At 42.3% G+C, this 14,257-nt stretch overlaps 2 protein-coding genes across 3 annotated transcripts in view; both read right to left on the reverse strand.

Annotated features, from left to right (window-relative positions):
* The window catches only part of LOC135520953 (solute carrier family 45 member 4-like), a 38,372-nt gene extending 34,735 nt beyond the window's left edge, over nt 1–3,637 (reverse strand). The window contains exon 1 of one of the 2 annotated variants that reach the window (XM_064946830.1): nt 3,589–3,637. The gene's annotated coding sequence lies outside the window, so the exon portion shown is untranslated. Of the gene's footprint in view, nt 1–38; nt 1,435–3,588 lie in introns of those variants that run through there. The other variant, XM_064946829.1, reaches the window with a different exon arrangement.
* Nucleotides 3,638–3,681: 44 nt separating this feature from the next.
* On the reverse strand, nt 3,682–12,445 carry LOC135520958 (G-protein coupled receptor 20-like). The gene is made up of 2 exons (XM_064946841.1): nt 10,755–12,445; nt 3,682–4,814 (listed from the first exon to the last, which is right to left on the reverse strand). Exon 2 carries the CDS (start codon nt 4,789–4,791, stop codon nt 3,691–3,693), a length of 1,101 nt encoding a protein of 366 aa, XP_064802913.1. The 5' UTR covers nt 4,792–4,814; nt 10,755–12,445; the 3' UTR covers nt 3,682–3,690.
* Nucleotides 12,446–14,257: the final 1,812 nt, after the last annotated feature.

A 14,257-nucleotide genomic window follows, 5' to 3' on the forward strand; every position in this document is an offset into this window, starting at 1 on the left:
CTACCGAATGCTGATAAAAATACACAAATCGAATATACCTGATCCCTTTTTCCAATGTAAAGAAGTATTCGCGTTCCTTAGTCGTCGGTGTGCCCGAGTAGCCTGAGCTTGCTAGTCGTTTCGACACGCTGATGCCCAGTCCAATGACAAAATGCATTGCCCAATCTAATTAATTGCCACGGTAAAAAAGCAGTACCTACTGACATCACTAAAATCGATGACCAATTGCTCTAATTCTATCCAATGGGAGGCAAGCTTGGATGCTATTCAACAAATGTACACAACATCCAGTAGCATTTTCTGTCCTGTGATAATTGTAACAAACATAATAATTGAGTGGATTTATATAGCGCGTTTCTACGGTTACTCAAAGTGCTTTACATAGTAAAGGGCAAACTCATCTCATCCACCACCAATGTGCAGCACCCACCTGGGTGATGCATGGCGACCATTTTTGTGCCGGAACGCTCACCCCAATCTGGTGGAGAGGTGAGTTATATTATACCAATTAGGAATGAGGGAGGGGATTAGATGGCCATGATGGAATGGGACCAGGTTGGGGATTTAGTTATTTAAAAATATCTATATTTTACCTTTATTTAACTAGGCAAGTCAGTAAAGAACAAATTCTTATTTTTAATGACAGCCTAGGAACAGTGGATTAACTGCCTTGTTCAGGGGCAGAACAATAGATTTGTTTTTATCTTGTCAGCTCAGGGATTTGAACTTGCAACCTTTCAGTTACTGGTCCAACGCTTTAACCACTAGGCTAACACCCCTACTACACTACTCTTACAATAAGTACCATGGGATTTTTTTATGACCACAGAGAGTCAGAACACCTGTTTAATGTCCCAGTCGAAACGAGGCACTCTACACAGGTCAATAAATATCCCCTTCACTGCGCTGGGGCAGAGTGAAGAGTGCACACTACTGGCCCTCCAACAGTAATACAAACTAAATTAAATGAGTTCTTGCTATAAAATCAATACGGTTTTGTATGTTTTATTCTATATGTTTTTGGACAATTGGTTTGGTAATATTTGCCAGTAAAATAAGTTTAGTATAAAACCAGTTTCTGAGAAGACGATAAATATGTATTGTGACAACAATGTCACACATTAATCTACAGAAGCTGTTTATCATATATTTCTATTTGTTTCCATCGCAATGCAGTAGAATATTACTTGTCTATTTTGTCAGAGGTCCATAAGATCTAGGATCAAAGTAAACAAATACTCCTCAGATGATAATTGTACAGTAGACGTTATAGTACGTTATAGGTCGTAGTCAGTGTCAATGCCCTCCATCGTGACTGGTGTAGGCCAACACAGGAGAAATAAATCATGCTGCAATAAACACGTTATAGGTCGTAGTCAGTGTCAATGCCCTCCATCGTGACTGGTGTAGGCCAACACAGGAGAAATAAATCATGCTGCAATAAACACGTTATAGGTCGTAGTCAGTGTCAATGCCCTCCATCGTGACTGGTGTAGGCCAACACAGGAGAAATAAATCATGCTGCAATAAACACGTTATAGGTCGTAGTCAGTGTCAATGCCCTCCATCGTGACTGGTGTAGGCCAACACAGGAGAAATAAATCATGCTGCAATAAACACGTTATAGGTCGTAGTCAGTGTCAATGCCCTCCATCGTGACTGGTGTAGGCCAACACAGGAGAAATAAATCATGCTGCAATAAACACGTTATAGGTCGTAGTCAGTGTCAATGCCCTCCATCGTGACTGGTGTAGGCCAACTCAGGAGAAATAAATCATGCTGCAATAAACACGTTATAGGTCGTAGTCAGTGTCAATGCCCTCCATCGTGACTGGTGTAGGCCAACACAGGAGAAATAAATCATGCTGCAATAAACACGTTATAGGTCGTAGTCAGTGTCAATGCCCTCCATCGTGACTGGTGTAGGCCAACACAGGAGAAATAAATCATGCTGCAATAAACACGTTATAGGTCGTAGTCAGTGTCAATGCCCTCCATCGTGACTGGTGTAGGCCAACTCAGGAGAAATAAATCATGCTGCAATAAACACGTTATAGGTCGTAGTCATTGTCAATGCCCTCCATCGTGACTGGTGTAGGCCAACTCAGGAGAAATAAATCATGCTGCAATAAACACGTTATAGGTCGTAGTCAGTGTCAATGCCCTCCATCGTGACTGGTGTAGGCCAACACAGGAGAAATAAATCATGCTGCAATAAACACGTTATAGGTCGTAGTCAGTGTCAATGCCCTCCATCGTGACTGGTGTAGGCCAACACAGGAGAAATAAATCATGCTGCAATAAACACGTTATAGGTCGTAGTCAGTGTCAATGCCCTCCATCGTGACTGGTGTAGGCCAACACAGGAGAAATAAATCATGCTGCAATAAACACGTTATAGGTCGTAGTCAGTGTCAATGCCCTCCATCGTGACTGGTGTAGGCCAACACAGGAGAAATAAATCATGCTGCAATAAACACGTTATAGGTCATAGTCAGTGTCAATGCCCTCCATCGTGACTGGTGTAGGCCAACACAGGAGAAATAAATCATGCTGCAATAAACACGTTATAGGTCGTAGTCAGTGTCAATGCCCTCCATCGTGACTGGTGTAGGCCAACACAGGAGAAATAAATCATGCTGCAATAAACACGTTATAGGTCGTAGTCAGTGTCAATGCCCTCCATCGTGACTGGTGTAGGCCAACACAGGAGAAATAAATCATGCTGCAATAAACACGTTATAGGTCGTAGTCAGTGTCAATGCCCTCCATCGTGACTGGTGTAGGCCAACTCAGGAGAAATAAATCATGCTGCAATAAACACGTTATAGGTCGTAGTCAGTGTCAATGCCCTCCATCGTGACTGGTGTAGGCCAACACAGGAGAAATAAATCATGCTGCAATAAACACGTTATAGGTCGTAGTCAGTGTCAATGCCCTCCATCGTGACTGGTGTAGGCCAACACAGGAGAAATAAATCATGCTGCAATAAACACGTTATAGGTCGTAGTCAGTGTCAATGCCCTCCATCGTGACTGGTGTAGGCCAACTCAGGAGAAATAAATCATGCTGCAATAAACACGTTATAGGTCGTAGTCAGTGTCAATGCCCTCCATCGTGACTGGTGTAGGCCAACACAGGAGAAATAAATCATGCTGCAATAAACACGTTATAGGTCGTAGTCAGTGTCAATGCCCTCCATCGTGACTGGTGTAGGCCAACACAGGAGAAATAAATCATGCTGCAATAAACACGTTATAGGTCGTAGTCAGTGTCAATGCCCTCCATCGTGACTGGTGTAGGCCAACACAGGAGAAATAAATCATGCTGCAATAAACACGTTATAGGTCGTAGTCAGTGTCAATGCCCTCCATCGTGACTGGTGTAGGCCAACTCAGGAGAAATAAATCATGCTGCAATAAACACGTTATAGGTCGTAGTCAGTGTCAATGCCCTCCATCGTGACTGGTGTAGGCCAACACAGGAGAAATAACGTTTCTTGTCCGAAAATGTCTTCAAGTACTTACATTTCCAAGCCAAAAATAGGCTACAATAATAGAAGCAGGAAAGCATTGGAGAATAGCCTACTTTAGTATGTCAATTGCACTCCAGAGTCTCACAGTTAGGCAATAGAAGTCCATCTCTCTCTGAACACTGAACATCCCATTCCTCAATCTTCCCATCCCTTTCTCAGTCTAACGCTATGTGGTTCCCATGCTGGGGAGAGGAGGAGGACAGGACGTTCATCATCACACTGTGAGCGATAGCTGTGACAGTCCCCGAGCCCTTGGAGCTATTCTGCATGCTGATGATGTTCCCACTGGTCTGCTCCAGCTCTGCCTCCGCCTTGCGGAAGAAGCCCCTCATGCTGGACTGGAAGTTGTTGGTGACGAAGCAGTAGACGATGGGGTCCATGCAGCTGTTCAGGCTGCTGAGGGTGACGGTGACGTGGTAGACAATGATGTGGTGGGGCATGTCGGGGTAGAAGTACACCAGCACCTGCCTGACGTGGAACGGGGTGAAGCAGATGGTGAAGATGACCAGGACAGTGGTGAGGAGCTGCACGGCCCGCACGCGTCTCTCTCTGCTCTGCTGCATCAGACTGGAGTTGGACAGGGCACACATGATGCGCACGGTGAACACCACAATGACGACCAAGGGGAGGAAGAACTCGAAGACAGTCAGGACGAAGAGCTTGGAGACGCAGCAGCCCGCGTGTCGGAACGCCGTGGTGAGGAAGGAGTAGGTGACCACGATAGCGAAGAGCCAGATGAAAATGCACACCCCCTTGGCCACGTTAGGGTTCCTCCACTTCCTAGAGGCCTCAGCCTGTACTATGGCCAGGTATCTGTCCACGCATATACTGGTGAGGAAGAGGATGCTGCAGTACATGTTGACAAAGTAGCTGAATATATGCACGTAGGAGCAGTTGAGGCACTTTCCCCCACTGTAATAGAGAATGATACGTGTGGGCAGGGAGAGGTTAACCAGTAGGTCTGTGACAGCCAGATTGATGGTGTAAATGACTGAGGTGGTCTTGGGCTTGGTGCGGAAGCAGAACACATACAGGGCCAGGGTGTTGAGAACCATTCCCACCATGAAGATGAGTGTGTTGACCACCACCAGACAGATCCACAGGCTGTAGAAGTCATTGTAGAGACCTTCGTCTAGATGGGCCAGGCGGTGCATGTATGGCTCTCTGCTCACATTGGTGTTGCCGGCGGAGGTCGCCATGGGCATCACTGTTGAGGTCGAGTTATCCAGTGACATCCCAGTATAGGCAGGCTCCATGGTTCTGTGGTTGGCCCCGCGGCCTGAAAAAAACAACAACAAAAAAAACAATATGGAGTTAAGTGGGTTCATTTTTCAGATCAACACAACTAGCCCACACCTATTTATCATGGCATTTTTAGTTGAGGAATTCTGAACCATACACTGAATATTCAGGAAAATATTCTTGGAAATCTAAACATAAACCAATATCATAATCATGTTGTAATAATGTTTAGATGGTGTGATATTCTCTAAATACTGAAGACTGCATCTACAAAACATTCATGAACAAAATATCAGCCCCCTGCTGACAATTATTTTCCAATCATTGTTGTTGTATTACTTGATGAGGTGATCCAAATAAATACTTAACTTGATACTGGATGGGAATAGTCTGTCGGACATTATACAGCCAATTCCATTGGATCATGCGGACGTCAGTGTGTATGCAGTCCAGGTCTGCATCCCAAATTGCACCCTATTCCTTATATAGTGCAGTAGTTTTGACCAAAATCCTGGCCAGAAGTAGTGCACTATATAGGGAATAGGGTGCAATTTGAGACACAACCCAGATAAAGTAACCACGTATGTTTGTGTGTACATATCAGGTACGGAGATCTTTCCTGAGGATCTGGAGTCTCATGAGAACAGGCATCCTCTGTTACCTAAACACTTATTCAACTTTGACCTGGGCCCTGGACTCTAGCCACCAATGTCACTACTTCTCCACCATCCACTCCCATTGTGGTACGGTCACAGTGTTTGTTTCTGTTGGCATCAACCCCATTAACGAGCCAATTACAAGGGCATCTGAGCTATTCCATTCATTTCAAGTGTTTATTTACCAACTAGAAATCCATTCGTTTTCTCAGACATGGGAATCAGAGACGGGTGTAATTTATTTGTATATTTAACAGTGAAGGTGGGCTTTTAGACAGAAAAATAAGCAAACGTATGCTACATAATATACCCTAGCAATAGGAACAGGACTGACAGGAAATGCAGCTGTATAGAGAATTGCAAATGATTCATATTATTCAGTTTTCCGGCAAAGTGAACTTCTTCAAAGGGAATCAGCACAGAGAGCAATAGAGAGTAGAACAGATGCTATGATTTCAAGATGTCAGACATAATTCTTGTGGGGCTTTTGGTATTTGCAGTGTCATCATAGTATATTATTATGCATTTCAGCCCTCCTTTTTGAGATTGGGACCTTATGAAATCAACCAACACAGAGCTATCTGATAACTTCCTTTAAAGGGATATCTGACACGCCTGCTCCAGCTCTCCCTCCCTGGTGCTCGAAGGCGACAGCCTGCCCGGCGTTACGCACTCCTGCCACCATCATTACGCACACCTGCTTCCCTCGTCACGCGCATCAGCGATTCATTGGACTCACCTGGACTCAATCACCTGTGTTGTTACCTCATATCTGTCTGTTCTCTGCTTCTGCATTCATTGTTGTTTGTCTTTGTCATTACCTGGTTCTGACGCTGCTCCTGTCCTGTTCCATGTCTGTGCAGAATGAAATGTTCACTCCCCGTACCTGCTTCTCTACTCCAGCGTCGGTTCTTACAGATATCATGCAATAAATATTACTTTTAAACAAACCCACCTATTTCAACATCTGACCTCTCTACAAGGTTAAAAGTGAGTCTAAATTAGTGTCATTGTATTCAAGACAATACGTTGTAGACAATCCCCTGTCTTTAAGTTCCTGTTGTGAAGAGCTACTTAGTCTCACTTTGTATAACACCAAGTAGACCGTAGTGCGTTTGGAATAGTCGGACACAACACACACACAGATAGATGGCCTCTGTATCCTCAATCCCCTTCCCACAGCCTGCAATGAACCATATTAGGGCAGAGAGAAGAGGCGTGGGACTGGCAAAGCAGGGAGATCGTGGGGAAGTCAACTGAGTGGAAAGGATTAGAAACAGCCAGGCTGCTCAGGCGTGTTAACTTAGAGCAGAAACTGACTGATCACACTGACATCTGGAATTCTTTAAAGAAATGTGATGTACACTGAGTATACAACCCACCCCTCCCCTTTTGCCCTCAGGAACGCCTCGATTCGTTGGGGATGGACTCTACAATGTGTCAAAAACCTTCCACAGGGATGTTGGCCCATGTTGACTCCAATGCTTCCCACAGTTGTGTTAAGTTGGCTGGATGTCCTTTGGGTGGTGGACCATTCTTGATACACACAGGAAACTGTTGAGCATGAAAAACCCAGCAGCGTTACAGTTCTTGAAACAAACCGGTGTGCCTGCCACCTACTACCATACCCTGTTCAAAGGCACTTAAATCTTTTGTCTTGTGTATACAGTTGCCTATTCACCTTCTGAATGGCACACATACACAATCCATGTCTCAATTGTCTCATGGCTTTAAAATCCTTCTACACTGATTGAAGTGGATTTAATAAGTGACATCAATAAGGGATCATAGCTTTCATCTAGATTCACCTGGTCAGTCTGTGTCATGGAAAGACCAGGGGTTCTGAATGTTTTGTATACTCAGTGTATACAGTGCATTCGGAAAGTATTCAGACCCCTTGACTTTTTCCAAATGTTATGTTACAACCTAATTCTAAAATGGATTCAATTGTTTTTTCCCTCATCAATCTACACACAATGCCCCATAATGACAAAGCAAAAACAGGTTTTTGAAAATGTATTAAAAATAGCAAAACTGAAATATCACATTTACATAACTATTCAGACCCTTTACTCAGTACTTTGTTCAAGCACCTTTGGCAGTGATTACAGCCTGAAGTATGATGCTACAAGCTTGGCACATCTGCATTTGATCTCTGCAGATCCTCTCAAGCTCCGTCAGGTTGGATGGGGAGCGTCGCTGCATATATATTTTCAGGTCTCCAGAGATGTTCGATCGGGTTCAAGTCCGGGTCTGGCTGGGCCACTTAAGGACATTCAGAGGCTTGTCCCGAAGCCACTTCTGTGTTGTCTTGGCTGTGTGCTTAGGGTCGTTGTCCTGTTGGAAGGTGAACCTTCGCCCCAGTCTGAGTTCCTGAGCGCTCTGGAGCAGGTTTTCATCAAGGATCCTTCTATACTTTTCTCCGTTCATCTTTCCCTCGATCCTGACGAGTCTCCCAGACCCTGCAGCTGAAAAACATCCCCACAGCATGATGCTGCCACCACCATGCTTCACCGTAAGGATGGTGCCAGGTTCCTCCAGACGTGACGTTTGGCATTCAGGCCAAAGAGTTCCATATCCGTTTCATCAGACCAGAGAATCTTGTTTTTCATGGTCTGAGAGTCTTTTTTTATTTTTATTTATCCGTTATTTTACCAGGTAAGTTGACTGAGAACACGTTCTCATTTACAGCAACGACCTGGGGAATAGTTACAGGGGAGAGGAGGGGGATGAATGAGTTTGCCTTTTGGCAAACTCCAAGCGGGCTGTCATGTGCCCTTTACTGAAGAGTGGCTTCCGTCTGGCCACTCTACCATAAAGGCTTGTTTGGTGGAGTGCTGCAGAAATGGTTGTCCTTCTGGAAGATTCTCCCATCTCTACAGAACTCTGGAGCTCTATCAGAGTGACCATCGGGTTCTTGGTCACCTCCCTGACCAAGGCCCTTCTCCACCGATTGCTTAGTTTGGCCGGGCAGCCAGCTCTAGAAAGAGTCTTGGAGGTTCCAAACTTCTTCCATTAAAAATGATGGAGGCCACTGTTCTTAGGGACCTTCAATGCTGCAGAATTAGATTTGTGCCTGGACACAATCCTGTCTCAGAGCTCTACGGACAATTCCTTTGACCTCATGGCTTAGTTTTTGCTCTGACATGCACTGTCAACTGTGGGACCTTATATAAACAGATGTATGCCTTTCCAAATCATGTCCAATCAATTGAATTTACCACAGCTGGACTCCAATCAAGTTGTAGACACATCTTAAGGATGATCAATGGAAACAGGATGCATCTGAGCTCAATTTCTAGTCTCATAGCAAAGGGTCTGAATACTTATGTAAATAAGATATTTCTAGTTTTCATTATTCATATATTTTCGTACATTTAAAGAAATCAGTTTTTGCTTTGTCATTATGGGGTATTGTGTGTAGATTGATTTGGCAAAACATTTATTTAATCTATTTTAGAATAAGGCTAAAACGTAACAAAATGTGGAAAAAGTCAAGGGGTCTGAATAGTTTCCAATTGCACTGTATATATATGCATCATAGCGAGATAATATTTGACTACTACATTTACATTGAAGAACAATTTAGAACATCCAAGCTAATGAGTATAACATGCTCAGTTGAGGGCATAATTAAATGAGTAATGTAATTTGTCAAAAGCAACGAGAGCAATGTGGCCACAGGCTGCCTACAGCACATTGTAAAGAGACATGCAAAAAATACATGGGACTGAATGACTATTTTAATTTCAATATCTCTGCATATTATCCAGTCCACAAGGCCAAGTTAATCATCATTAGTAGTAATATGTGTTACAGAGGGTGTAATTTACAGGAAATGTGATATCAAACGGCTCTCGGAGGAGATTACAGAGATAAATGGTTTCTGCCAGTTACAACACATTCATTGACAAAATTCTGCTGACAATTGTCTCACACTGTGTTTCCAGCCTCAGCAGCAACTCCCAAGTTGATCAACCACAAACATAATAGTGATGTATTGTTGCTATTTTAAAAACAATCAATAGTCAAATCAAAAACAACATATATATATAGCGGTCTGATATTTCACCTCAAAGTGACACAAACAGACATGTTTTAAATTTAACCTTTAATTAACTAGGCAAGTCAGTTAAGAACAAATTCTTATTTACAATGATGGCCTACCAGGGAACAGTGGGTTAACTGCCTTGTTCAGGGGCAGAATGACAGATATTTACCTTGTCGGCCTACCAGGGAACAGTGGGTTAACTGCCTTGTTCAGGGGCAGAATGACAGATATTTACCTTGTCGGCCTACCAGGGAACAGTGGGTTAACTGCCTTGTTCAGGGGCAGAATGACAGATATTTACCTTGTCGGCCTACCAGGGAACAGTGGGTTAACTGCCTTGTTCAGGGGCAGAATGACAGATTTTTACCTTGTCAGCTCAGGGATTCCATCCAGCAATCTTTCGGTTACTGGCCCAACGCTCTAACCACTAGGCTACCTGCCACCCCAAGGCCTATAGTAGATACAGTAGATATGTCTACAAACAACCATTTTTATTAAAGTGACAACATTGATTCAACCAGTGTTACCCAGTGGCAAGGATATAAGTAATGATTAAGTTATGATAGTGACTTTATTAGATGATCGTCAGAGGACTGCCTTTTAACTTAAAGAAACAGTGCCATTAAACCGGATTTTCCTGTTTAAAAAAAATTATATTTCAACACAGTGACCTTTTTATGTGAGTATGCACAATATATTATATATATATATAGAATTTGTTTCCTACACCCACATAATCAGACTGATCATTTCTATGGCCAAAAGAGGCTCAGGGAACTAAATTATAAAAAATATATTTTGTAATTATTTTATTAAATAAACACACAGGGACTTAGACATACAGTAATGATTAAAAATACAATAAAAAAGACTGCATGGGGGCTTTAAAAGTTTAAAGGATGTCATGTCCTGATATAGAGCAAACTAAGTTCAGTCAGGGATCCCAACAGATCAGAAACACCTTGTGCAAATAAATATCCCTGTGTGAGTTCTGAACATGTCTTGTTTCAGGCAGGATGTAGAATCACATGGGTGAAATCCCACGATGTAGCCTAATCTACATAAACACCATATAAGGCAATAGCCTCGAACCATTTAAGTGTCAGTAACAAGCAGAATTTGTTACATAGAGTGAATCTTACTAAGTGTTGCAAAAAACATCCATCATCATCAGTCAACAATACTGCACTGATACGTCTCAGTCAGAAAGAACTCACATCTTTTCCAAGAAAGAATAAATAAACAAAGAAAAGAAAACGTCCCTACTTACCTCAAAGCTTAGAGAAGAGTGAGGAGATCAATAAATCTGTTGGCCAGTTTGAGGTTACGTCTTGGTCCCCTTGAGGTTAGTAGAGAGACCAGGGCCTCCTCAATCCAGAACCTCACTGCCCCTACAGCTTACTAGTTTATACCTCTACTGTGTCAACGCCTCATTTCACTGTTTACCTCTGGTCCTCTGCTCCCCAGCATACGGCTCTGCACTCTTCCCATATCTAAACATTTAAAAGGAAACCCCACAGTTCTGTCTCTCTGTGCCTTAGCCTCCCTGTCTGCTCTTCCGCTCAGCATCACACTAACTAATCCGGTCCCCGGTCTTTTAGCTGAGGATACTTAGAGAGGAAGTCTTCCTAAGTTTACATGAACTGTGACATCACTAAACAAGGACTCTCTGTACCACAGACTGTTTCTGAATAGCACCCTGTTCCATTTATAGTGCACTACGTTTGACCAGGGGGCACTATAGTGTGCTATAAAGGGAATAGGGTGCCATTTGGGAAGCGAATACAGTCTTGTGGAATATCCCGGAATTTATTCCTGTGAGACTGAAAAAAAAAGTAACTGGAAATTGGTAAGTCTTTTTCACAAAAGCTGATTTCAGAGGTTTCATACAAATGAGAAAAATCAAGTGACATCCTCCTATAACAGCCATGAGGAACATATGACTGCATTTCAACTCAAGATCTAGGATCTCTTTAAAACACACATTCCATTATTCACATCAATACAAACATTAAGTTAGCAAGGACAACCAAAGTGAATCATAACAAAGATCATTTGAAGTGAGAAGTTAGTTTGATGATTCCACTTGACACTTCTAGAATGGAAAACATCATTTCAGTACAGTACCACTCAGGGTCAGACTGGGGAACACCGGTCCATTTTTCCCTCAAGGTCTCAATTATTAGCCAGAATAATAATAATTCGCCGGAAAAAGCCCAATTCAGACAGGCCCACCGGGCTAAAGATTGACGACCCATCTGGCATTTGCCAGAACTGTCCTACGGCCAGTCTGTCTCTGGTACCAGCTAAGTAATGACCCATGAGTGAACCTCTTCTAGACACATTCATCTTCCAGAATGAGTCTCAGCTTTTTCCACATTTCCTGTTAGGGACCTCATTTCTCCTGCACTGTTAGTACTCTGTTATCACACAAAAAGTATCGATGTTCAGCAGAATGAGCTGAAAAGTCTATTGCTGTGAGCTGTGCTGACTCATTTTGAGGTATCAAACCAGTTGCATTATTGAAACTGTCAAAATAATGTATTTACTAAAGTATTATGTAACAGCATGCTAATACAACTCTGTTACTGGTTTAATTACAGTGTTATTACACAGGTAAAATAGCAACACAAGTGTTACCTGTCTTCCCAGGGTGTTTACTATGAACTGTCTGTGGGCATTGGAGATCACCAGCCTAATGCAGTCCTAGTCAATTCTCTTCGTCCCAGCCCCCTAAACATTGTGTCACCATGACAAAGCCCAGGGAGCTGTGTTTCATTGAATGGTCCCTCCTGAAAATGAGCAGGAACCAAACACAGCACATCGCCCCCCACTACCAAAAAAGGACCCCTACTCTGCTGGACCTGAGTTAAGGTGTATATACTGGACTGGATCTATAGATCTGAGTTAAGGTGTATATACTGGACTGGATCTATAGACCTGAGTTAAGGTGAATATACTGGACTGGATCAATAGACCTGAGTTAAGGTGTATATACTGGACTGGATCTATAGACCTGAGTTAAGGTGAATATACTGGACTGGATCAATAGACCTGAGTTAAGGTGTACATACTGGACTGGATCTACAGACCTGAGTTAAGGTGTATATACTGGACTGGATCTATAGACCTGAGTTAAGGTGAATATACTGGACTGGATCAATAGACCTGAGTTAAGGTGTATATACTGGACTGGATCTATAGACCTGAGTTAAGGTGTATATACTGGACTGGATCTATAGATCTGAGTTAAGGTATACATACTGGACTGGATCTACAGACCTGAGTTAAGGTGTACATACTGGACTGGATCTATAGACCTGAGTTAACCTCTTACATCTATGGGGGCGCTATTTCATTATTGGATAAAAAAATGTGCCCGTTTTAAGCGCAATATTTTGTCACAAAAAGATGCTCGACTATGCATATAATTGACAGCTTTGGAAAGAGAACACTCTGACCTTTCCAAAACTGCAAAGATATTGCCAAGATGAAACTTCAAACAGGAAATGAGCAGGATTTTTTAGGCTCTGTTTTTCATTGTTTCCTTATATGGCTGTGAATGCGCAAGGAATGAGCCTGCCCGATCTATCGTTTCCCCAAGGTGTCTGCAGCATTGTGACGTATTTGTAGGCATATCATTGGAAGATTGACCATAAGAGACTACATTTGCCAGGTGTCCGCCCGGTGTCCTCCGTCGAAATTGGTGCGTCATCTTCAGCTGCACGTCTTTTCCAAGCGATTCAGAGGAGAAAGTAGACATCCACGAACGATATATCAATGAAGAGATATGTGAAAAACACCTTGAGGATTGATTCTAAACAGCGTTTGCCGTGTTTCAGTCGATATTATGGAGTTAATTTGGAAAACAGTTAGCCGTTTTGATGACTGAATTTTCGTTTTTGTTTGGTACCCAAACGTGATGTACAAAACGGAACGATTTCTCCTACACAAAGAATCTTTCAGGAAAAACTGAACATTTGCTATGTAACTGAGTCTCCTTATTGAAAACATCCGAAGTTCTTCAAAGGTAAATTATTTTATTTGAATCCTTTTCTGGTTTTTGTGCAAATGTTGCCCGCTAAATGCTATGCTAAATGCTACGCTAAATGCTACGCTAGCTATCAATACTCTTACACAAATGCTTGTTTTGCTATGGTTCAAAAGCATATTTTGAAAATCTGAGATGACAGTGTTGTTAAGAAAAGGCTAAGCTTGAGAGCTAGTACATTCATTTCATTTCATTTGTGATTTTCATAAATAGTTAACGTTACGTTATGCTAATGAGCTTGAGGCTATAACTGGATACAGGTTTTTTTCATAGCCAAACGTGAACAAAACGGAGCGATTTGTCCTACACAAATAATATTTTTTGAAAAACTGAACATTTGCTATCTAACTGAGAGTCTCCTCATTGAAAACATCTGAAGTTCTTCAAAGGTAAATGATTTTATTTGAATGATTTTCATGTTTTTGTGAAAATGTTGCTGGCTGAATTCTAGGCTTATAGCTATGCTAGCTATCAACACTCTTACACAAATGCTTGTTTAGCTATGGTTGAAAAGCATATTTTGAAAATCTGAGATGACAGTGTTGTTAACAAAAGTCTAAGCTTAAGAGCAAATATATTTATTTCATTTCATTTGCGATTTTCATGAATAGTTAACGTTGCGTTATGCTAATGAGCTTGAGGCTATAAATAGGATCCCGGATCCGGGATTGCTCGACGCAAGAAGTTAAGGTGTATATACTGGACTGGATCTACAGACCTGA

Source organism: Oncorhynchus masou, chromosome 29 (genome assembly GCF_036934945.1).
Source record: "Oncorhynchus masou masou isolate Uvic2021 chromosome 29, UVic_Omas_1.1, whole genome shotgun sequence".
Taxonomy (NCBI): Eukaryota; Metazoa; Chordata; class Actinopteri; order Salmoniformes; family Salmonidae; genus Oncorhynchus; species Oncorhynchus masou.

What these genes read in the sequence shown, in the direction of transcription:
- LOC135520958 (XM_064946841.1), bottom strand. Translation starts at nt 4,791, where the DNA reads ATGGAGCCTGCCTATACTGGGATGTCACTGGATAACTCGACCTCAACA.